Below are 11896 nucleotides of genomic sequence, written 5' to 3' on the forward strand. Positions count from 1 at the left end.
GTTACAAATATAATATTTGTAGTCCTATATGTATGTATGTATGTATTCCATAATTTTATTACGTTCTTATAAAAAGGTTTAAAAAATTTGAAAAATGGAACACTAAATATTTGAAAGTGAGAAAATATCTTTTGTATGTACTTTGAAAATTGTTACAAATTCCTTAAAGTTACTGAAAGTCTTTTCAAATCATTGTAAATCTGCATATATTTTTTCAAATCAAAAACCTTAACGAACTCTTGTAAATCGCTGAAAATTTCTCACAGTTGATTATTCTTTTTATCAATCATGATATTAAAATATTCATTTACAGATGATATAGAATTCAGAATTCTCTTTCCACGAGTCCACGATAAATCATATAAAATTTCCTCGTCTTTTGCACTAACTTGATCATCACCGCAAACGGAACGACGTCGTTTCAAAACGGAACAATGTCTTCGAAGAAACATACGAACAGGACATGGGATCTATCTTCATCCAAAGGGGGAGTCTTTACATAAAAAAGTGGCGATTTCCTATGAAAGTCATAAAAGTTGGGCAGTGGTAAAATTGTACGACTGTTCAAAAAACAAAATGAGACCGAAAAAGGACGTATTCGGGCTTGTGACTTGATCAGGCGGAATTCGATTGTCCTCTTGTATAGTTCGTGATCTTTGTACGCGTTTAAAACCTGCTGACTGCTTCATCATCGGTTACGAAGTAGTTGGAATTCTTCACAGCCGAGCTATACATGTTGTAAGTAGGACTACACACAACTAGCCCAGTCGTGCATCCGCTTAATTCTTTTTCATTTGTTACGGAACCATGACGTGCGATCGTTGACGTTCTTCTGTCTTTCTTCGCCAGAGTCATGCGACAATCTTCGGGGCGCAATGGCATCGAAGGATACGTTGGTTGCCTGGCCAGGGTCGTTAGTGCACGGTCTCCCGTGTCATTAAAGCTGCGCAAACGTTTGAACGTACAATCGGAGAGGGTGTTCGAAAATCGAAGAATTTGTTTAAATTTTCATTGGTTGATGGTAGGTCGCTATGTGTATTCTTTTCACAGTTTAACGATAGATACAAAGCTTTTACGTTCGAGATCAAGCTGTAAATCATTGAGTGCAAAACTACACAAAGAGAAATTAATATCAAATTTTTTAATTTATTTATCACAATTAAATGATCAGGCAAGGTACATCAACTAATTCCAAAATAACTCACTGTTCATTAACAAAGTTATATTATCTAATTAGATTCTTTACTGCTAAATGAAATTATATTCACTACTGACGAACATTAACAAATGAAATAAAATAAAATCATTCACTACTGATGAGCATGAATAAAATATTGATGAGTATAATAATTTGTAAATTATAGATACCTGTGATGCCTGACAATACCCCTCTTGATCCTGCAATGTTCGTTACCACCCTGCCCCTCTAACGCAGTCCCATGGGTTTTGCACGCTTCTATCCCCATTGGAACCGGGGAAAGGGACCCAGGTCCGTATGAACCACTGCTTTGTCTCCTATCCAAAATATGAACAAGCTCCACCGACGGTGTCGGTGAGAACGTGCCCTAAAGATACCTTATATGAAACCTCGCCCTCCCATCATCTATTACAATATCAAATGCAATACCAGAAGAATAAACATCCAACAAAAAGCAGATAGAACCTAAAGAACTCAAAAATGTTCTTCTTCGGCATCCATCAAACAGGAACAGGATGAACTACGGACAAACTACTCAAAGTAAACTTTTTTTAAATAAACATTTAATTCAATAATGATACAAATTAATATAACCCTATGCAGATAAAAAAAAAACAAAATTTAAACAATAAAACAATTGCTTTAAATTTATAGGGAAGTGACATCGAGCTTGCTCACCTGTAGTGATGGTCTTCTCAAAGTTCCACCCTCCATACCAACCAGTTTTACGCCCTTCACATTCTTCTTAACATTGATAGTGGTCAACATGTTATCCGGAACAGTTTGAAACTCTGTATTTCCTCTATCGACAATGCTGACTCTCTCATTTTCTCTTGTTTTATCGTTTAGTAATGATCCATCGTTAGCCTTGGTGTAATGTGGACCCGGTGTCATTGGGGTAGTTATAGTGGAATTGGTTGGAACGTTCACTATGCCCGTAGTGTTGTTGGAAGCAATAACTGGTCGATCGGTAGGCAAGAGCATTTGACCCATGGAACCTCTTAGATTTCGTACACCTAGTATTTGGCCTCTGGATACTTCGTTGCTTTGTATGGGGGCGTACTGATTAGGAGTTGGAGTATGTCTACCACCAATGGAAGATGTGTGAATAGAGTTCCTTAGAGTCTGCAGATGTTGGAGGCTTTGGTTCGCTTTTTGAACGACTGATCCAATGCTGTTGATCTTGGGAGTATCTTTATCGTAGGGATCGTTAGCTAAAGCCCCATTATCTCCCCGATCGGTCATATCTTCAACGGAGTTAGAAGTAGTACGATCGTCCTCGTAACTTCCGGGTCCGATGCCATCGCAGGAATCCATACCTGAAGTAGATTTCTAGGGAAATAGGATTTATACTTTTTTAAATTTTTATTAGGATAATATTTTATTTTTCCTAAAAGGAATATTTCTTTTTTAGAAAGAATATTGTTTTTGGAAAAGATATTTAACAATTTTTTAAATATCTAGGCAATCAAAATAAGTTTAATAACTTTTTAATCAAAACGATAAAGATGACGTACATTGACAGAGGAGGTATCCATCAGAGCAGCACCAGAACTACTTTGTACGACTCCAGATTGATCCTTCGATTTCCCAGGCGAATAGACACTAAGAACATCGCAACATCGCGGAAAGTAACCTTTTCCGAGGAGATTTCTCGTGAAGAAACTCGTAATGAGCTGGGTAAATAAAGCAACTATCATGGCACCAGTGCGAAAAGGGAATTTTTGAGATTGCGTTTCCGTGTCATAGAAAGGATATTCGATCAGTGCTGGCATACCTAAACCTTTTTCACCGCCTGAAATATAGTAAAACAATTTTTTACAATGAATACTGGCATTAAAAAATCAATTTATGACAATAAGTAAATTTTATAAATTTATATAAACAGATCATGAAACAACTGTTTCTTTAAAAAAAAATTTTATATTTTAAACATGACTTTCATCTTATAATGTAGATAGTTTATTACTATTAAGGGATAATAGTATATTAGTTAATAAATATTATTTACAATGGAATTTTTATCTTTCTTACCACAAAGACGTAAAACAACAGCCACAAAGTAACCCGCAAGGCATCCATAAGTGTCGACCAGAGAGGGCCAATGGACTACAGTTAACAATTGTGGGAAGAGCACCACGTAAACAAGATCAGAGCTCAAGTACCTTTAAAATAGAAGAGTCCACTGGGTTAATTAGTTTGTCTGGTTAATTGTCGACGGTCAGTGAGGCAACAAAGCAAGTAATTCTAGCGTTTCTATTACTACTCACGACAGATAATAAACGCTGTCCACAGTAAGAGCTATTATAGTCGAGAGAGTTGTGACCACAAGCACGGATATTCGGAGTATCCAGTTCAGTTCTCTTTCAGACGCCTATAACAGAAGAAAAATAAAAGAGTTCTGACTCGTTAGAGTTTTTCTTCTCTTTTTCTCTTCTTCTTAGATATATTTTTTCGAGGGTATTTTAAATGTGAAAGAAATATAAAATACTTTGGTATAAATAAAAAATATTTCGAAGCATTAAGAAAGCGATTAAACAGAAAATATTTCAATAAGATTTAGGAAATTATGAAATTCATTGATCGAAATTTTTTTCATTTACCTTTGGCCTTAGTGTGAGTCTATAAACATTTCTGGAGAACATGGAACTGCTGGCTAATATACTTGAATCTGCCGACGACATTACTGCTGCAGAAATGGCGCCCAAACCTAACAATCAATCACGAAGGATATGTTATTGACAGACGTGAGAGGTTTAATTTGCAAGTTATATTTTTTTTAATAAAACTACAGTTCCTTTTTTCACTTTACATAAAATTTTATTTTATAGAACGAGGTAAATAAAGTTTAGTGCCTTAGTAAGTTGATAAGAATTTGCAGAGTCTTCGAAAAGCCTGTACACTTCTTGAATTTTATTCTTTATAGACACTCGACCTGTTTCGCGGTTTCTTAAGCGACTAATGTAAGTACAAGGTGTGCCTGAAACGGGGAGTGTTCTTATCTTGAGGGTGAAAGAGGGTCAAATGGTTGTAGGCACAGAAACGCTTTCTTTGCGAGATTTGCGGCAAAATTGTGATAGAATACTTGACAGTTATTAAACGTCTACTACATAGTAAAAAGAATTTTTGTACGCAATTTCACGATTAGATCACCCATTCTACTTTCAAGTGAAAAATAGGTAAGAGTAAAAAAAGATGTAATATGTAAGTGATTATTATTTCTTAGATAACTTCTTTTTTAGCCACCTTTGATTTCATTATCGACAATTATAAATCGTCTTTAATTGACGATATCTACAGAATACCATCTACAATTTATATAGTATTCTCAGGTAATTACAATAATAATCACGATAGATCATAACCAGGCTCTTATTAAAATATCATCTAACTATTGATATAACATTACAGTAAATATAAATTCCAACTTGGCTTGGGTAAAGTTCACGATGAAAGCAAAAATTGGGATTCTAATTTATCCAAGTGAAGTTACTCGATATTAGGACGCCGTAGGCATTCAACTTACCAACAAAGGAGACCCACTGCGGCGTTAGATATCGAAGAACAATCGGTAACGCTGCGTTCTCATCGTGTATTATGATACTTTTATTAAATCCTTCGACAGATGACCAGTCAGTGGCACGAGCTACCACCCCAATTAAGGCTGATGGAAACGCGAGGATCATGCAGCCGAACATTGATGCTATCGATAAAGCCGTTGCCATTGATGTGCTTCGCATACTTAGAATCCTTTGAAAGTAGCCCTGGATAAACATTTGTTAGAATTTATTAATATGGTGATTAGATTGCTAGATTAATTCAAAATAATTGATTTAGTATTATTGTGACTGATATATTATACTGATATTTGAAAGATCATCTTTCTCTAGTGGTGCAAGAAGAAGCAAACAAATTATATAAACTCCCATAAGTATAGCTAGATCATTTGCATAAAATACATTTATTTATTTTTTTCAGGTCATAAATATTTATTTGCTTTTAAATTTCTCCATCATTATCAATTGCAAACTTTTATCCTCAACAAATTTTCATTAAAGCCGGAAGTGCTTTGCATATCGAGTGCCACGGTATACAATATTAGAATTATCGATGAATATTCAGTACCTGCCAAGGTATACCGCCGAATACCAACAACAGCATACCATCCACCCACTCGCTTAGGTCCTCATTCTTAATTTCTCCCAACCATTCATGCGGCGCTAGATTCTTCTCGAAAGAAACAGCAGGGTGAAGAGCAGAAAATGGCGCAGCCACTCCCAGGCCGATTACAATGCAGGCTAACTGCAATGCATCGGTGCACGCAACAGAATATAATCCACCGAACACAGTATATCTGCAATTCACATGACATCCATACCTTTATCTTCAAAATTTCATCGAAATTATCTTCTCAGACCATACTTCAAAAATAAAGCAGATGGATTTATGTATACTAAGTATATTGGATTGGGTTTTAATTATGCATAATCGACAAATTTTATTATGTAACTTTGTTTATTTATTTACATTTTCATCTATATTTTTTGCTCATATTTTTAATAATTAATATTCCTTGTATTCTATATTTTCTTATTTACTTCAATAATTTGTTTAATTTCATTTTTAAGGTTCTCGAGGTCGATTACACAAAATCTCAATTTGCTGAAGATTAGTGGTTGACACAAGATTATAAAATCCAAAATGGAACAACTTTTGTATATACAAATAAAGAAGAATATTACTTCGTATTATTAATAATTTGAAATTACAGGTTAGACAATACAAAGTAAAACGACTTTGAACGTAATATTGAAATGTAGTTTTTAATCACTCCGGCATATTTCTTTTTTAGAAGGGATATCCAAAATTTACTCTACTTCGTTTTACTTACATAGCTGCTAAGAGCGCAGAGGCGACCATACTTATGTCCGGATCCACACCAGCCACCACCGCCAACGAGCTTCCCAAAGCTCTCAGCACCGCAGCACACCAGAACAAATCACCACAGAGAGCTGGAAGGAACAACAGTCCTCCAACCCCGGCGCCATATCTCTCTTGAAAAGGGTCCAGCATAGTTACATGCTCTGCTTTCCTCATTGGTCGTACAAACAACACCGCACCTGTGACATTTCTTCATCATTTTGACAACCCTCAATTCAGAACTAACCCTTCGATTGCCATCATTTAAAAATCAGTTGAAAATTTCACAGCCTTTGATTAAAATAGAATGTAATACGAGAATTAACGTAAGCGCTGATAGAATTGCTAAAAATTTGATTTTCGTAGAAGAGATAGAGACGAATCGTTAAAAGGTTAGTTCAATGGACTCGCACTTTTAATTAGGTAGCAGAGGCTTCGGTTAAGTGAAACGCAAACTTCATTGTGAATGTATAGCCTCGATTAATTGAAGTTCAATCAAATTCGGGATCTGCGGTCAGGGATGGGAACCGAGAGGAGGGAAAACATCGTTAGCGAAAAGGGATATCCATTACTCTGGAGTATGCGCAAAAAATTGGTGATAAAGTGGTTCGCGCACTCGTCGACGTGCAAATAAATTGGGCTTATATGTGTTAGTCTGATTGGACCCGTGATTGATCGCTGAGATGATCGAAAAAATATTTGGCAAAAAATTTCTTTGGGGATATTTTTCTTCAAAAGAAAAAATTTGTGGACATCCCTTTTCTCATATTTCCTCTTTTGTTAATTAATTACTACTTATTTTTGGGATATTATTTCTGGCAAATTATTTGAAATCACAAAATATTTTTCAACAAATAAAAGATTATATAAAAGCATATTATAACGACATCAGGTAATCATTTATATTTACTCAATCTTCATTTTTAAGCAATGGATTGATATTAAAAAAGAAACACACTCAACAATTTAATTACCCTTACGAATTATAATACATATGAAACTAAAAAATATTTTCAGGAAATCATCAACTGAACCTTTGTACGCCCCTTCACCAAACTCCCCATCAACATCACCCTCTTGTAACACACCTCAGACGTCGCCCACCAAGTCAACAACAATGACTCCCTCTCATTGAGTAACCTTCATGGAATCGTAGCTATTCGCATGCAGAATTGTTGGAAGAAAAAAAATAAAATAAAAGGGAGAACCTTGAATAAATTGAGAGAGAAAAGAAAGGATAAATATACCAAGGGCCGGATGTCCTCGGCCTTGATAATTTCATCGCTACTCCATCGATCTACTTCCAGCCCCTTCTCTTCCGTATTTCCTCTGATGCGTGGCAATTAAAGGGTTAAGGTTACACCTAGACAACATGCGTGTGTATCATCGGAGAAAATGTCTGAAGATCAGCATACCGAACAGTAGACTAAGGCTGTAACCGAAGGGCATTTGACACCAGGCCAATCCTCTGGTAAACATCATTTCAGCGGTCCCGTTCACGTAGGCGCCGCCGACCCACGTGGCTGTGGAAAAAAGCAGAGAACGAACGGCGTTTCTCTCGATTAGTTAGCTTCGATTGAGCGGGAAATCGCTCTTTCCAGGGAAAATGTTAGGGGGTGAGACCGGTGATCTGTAAAAGCTCTGCCAATAGGGTACCGGGTTTCTTTGTACTAACAGGAAATGACATTTCTTTTATTTTTGGTAATTTTACAGTAGCAGGCGGTGGGGGCTTGATTTGAATATTAGCATATATTTGCTTAGAGGAATTTACTTTGACTAGAAGTGGAAATAAGCATTTCAGCGAGTTTTCAACGTATTTATTATTATTTACGGTTTATGTAAATATTTGTTTACCTAGAATTAGAAGTTCGATATTCTATTTTCTCATTCAGGTCAAACTAATGTTATACTATGTTATGTAACTACATGTCGATATTACATAAAATTATTTTAATAACTAGAGCTTTTATATCGTGTGAACACAAGTATACCAACGTATTGATTAATTCAAGAATCAGTAACGATGAATATATAGTCGTACTATCAATTTGGACCAATTTCAACTAGTAAATTTAAATTCTTGTAAAATTCATATCCCATCCTACAGAGTACCAACCAACACGAACTTGATCAATCAAACCATAAACTATACGTAAGCACACCGCCTAAAGCTATTCCCGGTGTAAAACCAATTTCCCCGACCCAAATCCTGCCGTGGCTGACCGAACGTCGCTAGAACAATCGGAACAACCGCAGAAACGCGTACAAACCCCCTCCGCCGTTGCACTTACCATTCATTCATTGCAGAATCAAGAGAGGGAGAGGTAGCGCGAGTAGAAAGAACATAATACGGACAGTTATAGCCGAGCGGCGCATTTTCCGTGGCATATTTTCTCGCGTAGCGTTCATTAAGCTAATGGAGGGATGCAAAAATGATTTCCACCGCGGATATAGAGTACGGTTGAATATGTACGTAAAATGAAACGCGGTTCTCGCAATGTTAGAACGGATTCATCGCAATTCGGTGGTGGGGGTAACTCGACATGGAGTGGGGAATGGCGTAGAGGTAGTGGTGGGGGTAAACACAAGGAATGGAATGAAAACGCGCGAACGAGAGGAAATAAACCAGAGGAATAAAGAAAGGAACTAGGAATAAACGAGAAATGCGATTGACGCGATGACAAAGACGGGATTTCCCTCGATGTTCTACTGTGCTTGCCACGATAAAAGAGCTCATATTCACGTTCAAAGGATCGAAGAAGAAATAAAGAAAAATCATTACTCTGGAGAACTTCTTGGCAGAAATGGAAACGTCGCGGTTGTCGAAACGTTAATTGTTCAGGTTTGATGATTAGTTGTATGATCGTTGATTTCGTAAATTATTTAATACGTCTATATTAGAGATTAAAATTGGTATAAATGAAATTTGAATTGCGAATCATTTTTATAAGTGGAGCTTGTTTTAGGTCTATGCGAGGAATTGAGTAATCTTGTGCTTTTGAACTTGGAACACGGAGAGGTTATACTATTCTACTAATCCTAATTCGGTAGAATCGCAATTAAGATACTTATAGTTCCGATAAGAACAGGTAGAGTTTGGAATTATAGTTTAATAACCTTAAGTGGAATAATCGCGTCGGTTTCAAATCTGTGCTGAACAGATTAGTAAAGTCGAAATTTCAGGAAGTATAGATAAATTCAGATAATCCTAATTATACGATAAGATTCATTTCTAATCGAATTTTTGATGAAAGGACTTGAATTATTTGATTATTTTATAAAATTTGTAATATTTTATTTCGGCAGGATTCAAATTTACATTTGAGGTTAATTCTTTCTTGTTATTTCTTTATTATTTGTTTTAATTTCCGAAACTTACCGATCAAAGTGAAGACACCAAGAAGAGGACCTAAGCCACGATTCGCTAGTATCATGGCGTCTTGGCCATGATGGGATTTTTTCTTCTTCACAGCAGCCGCCCAAATGCCAACACCCAACACTGCTACATAAAACACGATCACGCCGACCAACCCTATCACGTACACCCCCATCGTTGCACCTTCACTTCTGTCCTCTTCCGGGATAATTGTGTGATCCCCTGTGACTGAATCATTCCGGGATTAAAATGTCTTTTCCGACATTTTCTTTAAACTTTATTAAAAAACTAGGTATTAAAATAAATTTTGAATATTCAGGGTCACTTCCTTGTTATTCAAAACATGTTGGAATTTATTTCTTTGTACATTCATTAAGTCTGTATCTACTTTTTAGTTTTATAAAACGCAAAATGAAAAATTATCTACAAGAAAAAGTAAAGTCATGCGATGGAAGAAGTGACCTTGAACTACTCAAATCTTTATCCTGGCTATAACGATCAAAGAAGAAAATAAAATATGCTACTGTGAACGTATACGATTGAAGGTAATCATTACAAATATTTAATTAATACCATAATTCAGACAATACTCTAATATATGAAAAAAATATGGAATTTGTAATTATTGTTAACTGATGCCTTCAATCGTAAACATCAAGATACACATTGTTCAAGAATAATTAATTAGAAGGGTAGCAAGGACGTATACTAATTGCATGCAAGTCAAAGCACGAGTAAGCTCGCCTCCATTCTCAACAAAGACGCATTCGAGACTGGAATCTGTTCGACACTAATTTTCCGGTACCCGTGATCAGTATCGACGGAACAATCGTAATACTCTAATTGTTCTTCCATTCAGATCCCTTGTAGAACAGAAACGGTTGGGTCTCCCTTGGCGACATGCAAATGAACAAATCGTCGCTGTCGAGACCTTGATAGTCATCGACACCTATTTCAAGCGTAGCTACTGAAGATTGATGAGACAATTTCGCTTAGAATACGGATTGCGAACTAGAAAATTACAGAATAATTCTCCACCACATTTTCCTTTTATTCCACTTCCAATTCTCGCCTTAGTAATGAAAACCCAAGGAATTACTATTCAAACTCACAGTTGGAAACATAGAAAAATAAATCATAACGAGTACGTATAATTTAGCAAAATGAATAGAATAACGCAACTATTCTTTCTACAGTAAAGTAATTCACATAATGAATAATTAATTTCTGGTGCCCGAATTTTTTGATCTACTACAATTAGATATCATTTTGTCCATACTAAGTGATCTTTAAAAATCTCTTTCTCATGAATCTTCACACCTTCTGGTATCATACCTAACACTAAACTTCCCAAAATTGCACTGACTGCCCCCCAGAAACGTGAAAAAGGAATCCCCATTTAAATTCCTGTGCTATTTTCATTCCATCCAATCTTCAGCATCCTCAACGAGGTTCGTTGCTCGTATTGATCGCGTGCCAAGCTATCCAATAAAATTCGGACACCAAGCTATCGTTTTCAGCGTTAAGCAGCCAGCTAGGCAGACAGGCCGGTCCGAAGCAAAAGTTAAAGCTCGGTAAACTCGTCGGGCAAACGGTGGAAGAGCTAATCGACCGCGGCGGCAATTGCAGCGTGGATTAAAATTCAAGTGTGGCCCAGATATCGGACATGGATGGGTCGTCGGGTCATGACCCGGCTCGCCGCTTTACTCACGTAAAGTTCAGCCGATCCTCCGCGCTCCTCTCGCGCAGCATTATTAATTCGTTCGCGAGTCGCCCCTTTTTTTTCGTTCCTTCCTCTCTATTTATTCTCTCGTGGACCACCTGAAAACAGGGGAGGAAAGAAAGAAGAAAATAAAAGAATCGTACGCCTCAGTTGAACGGCAAGGCATCGTTGGTAGGGGGTGGCACGCGTTTCTGTTCGAGCTTTTTGTTCCCGTTCCCCGACCGCTCTTTGAACAATGTTCGATCGCATAATCGTACAGGAGAATTCTTCTCACCCAGCGCGTCAAGTACCAGGTTTGATTTCATTTTTTTATCCTCGTATATTTCACTTCTTTCGCATCTTACTACTGCATCTGCTACATCTTGTTCTTTAATGTTTCAGGCTTGGGTCTGGAGGAGGAAGGATTAAGAACTTTTAACGAACAGATGATTCTACTGAAGAAACGTCAGCAGATGGTGTAGCTCGTTTTGTAGTAAAACGTAATCAGTGAATTTCACGACGTATCATTTTATTCGTAAGTAGTTAAATCGCTACATTGACTTTGCGAATATTTTTCACAGTTATTCTGTTTCGTATGTTTCTATTTAAGTTAACTCTGCTGTTTGGTTTCGCGAAGGATTTGTCGCGTTGACAGGTCAAATACGTGTTAACAACTTCGTAAGGGGGGGGGGGGGGGGGG

The 11896-nt window shown here is 36.8% G+C and overlaps 1 protein-coding gene across 2 annotated transcripts in view; it reads right to left on the reverse strand.

Annotated features, from left to right (window-relative positions):
- Positions 1 to 486: 486 nt before the first annotated feature.
- The window catches only part of LOC108552260 (high-affinity choline transporter 1), a 16768-nt gene continuing 5358 nt past the window's right edge, over positions 487 to 11896 (reverse strand). The window contains exons 2-14 of one of the 2 annotated variants that reach the window (XM_017906712.1): positions 11206 to 11315; positions 9498 to 9722; positions 7534 to 7641; positions 6090 to 6318; positions 5324 to 5552; positions 4725 to 4962; positions 3802 to 3908; positions 3469 to 3572; positions 3233 to 3363; positions 2716 to 2993; positions 1877 to 2530; positions 1369 to 1565; positions 487 to 943 (exon numbers count right to left, since the gene is read on the reverse strand). In XM_017906712.1, coding sequence (XP_017762201.1) covers positions 667 to 943; positions 1369 to 1565; positions 1877 to 2530; positions 2716 to 2993; positions 3233 to 3363; positions 3469 to 3572; positions 3802 to 3908; positions 4725 to 4962; positions 5324 to 5552; positions 6090 to 6318; positions 7534 to 7641; positions 9498 to 9669 — 2724 coding nt within the window. In that variant the 5' untranslated portion in view covers positions 9670 to 9722; positions 11206 to 11315 and the 3' untranslated portion in view covers positions 487 to 666. Of the gene's footprint in view, positions 953 to 1368; positions 1566 to 1876; positions 2531 to 2715; positions 2994 to 3232; positions 3364 to 3468; positions 3573 to 3801; positions 3909 to 4724; positions 4963 to 5323; positions 5553 to 6089; positions 6319 to 7533; positions 7642 to 9497; positions 9723 to 11205; positions 11316 to 11896 lie in introns of both variants that reach the window. The other variant, XM_017906710.1, reaches the window with a different exon arrangement.

Source organism: Eufriesea mexicana, unplaced genomic scaffold (genome assembly GCF_001483705.2).
Source record: "Eufriesea mexicana isolate 0111107269 unplaced genomic scaffold, ASM148370v2 scaffold5767, whole genome shotgun sequence".
Classification (NCBI taxonomy): Eukaryota; Metazoa; Arthropoda; class Insecta; order Hymenoptera; family Apidae; genus Eufriesea; species Eufriesea mexicana.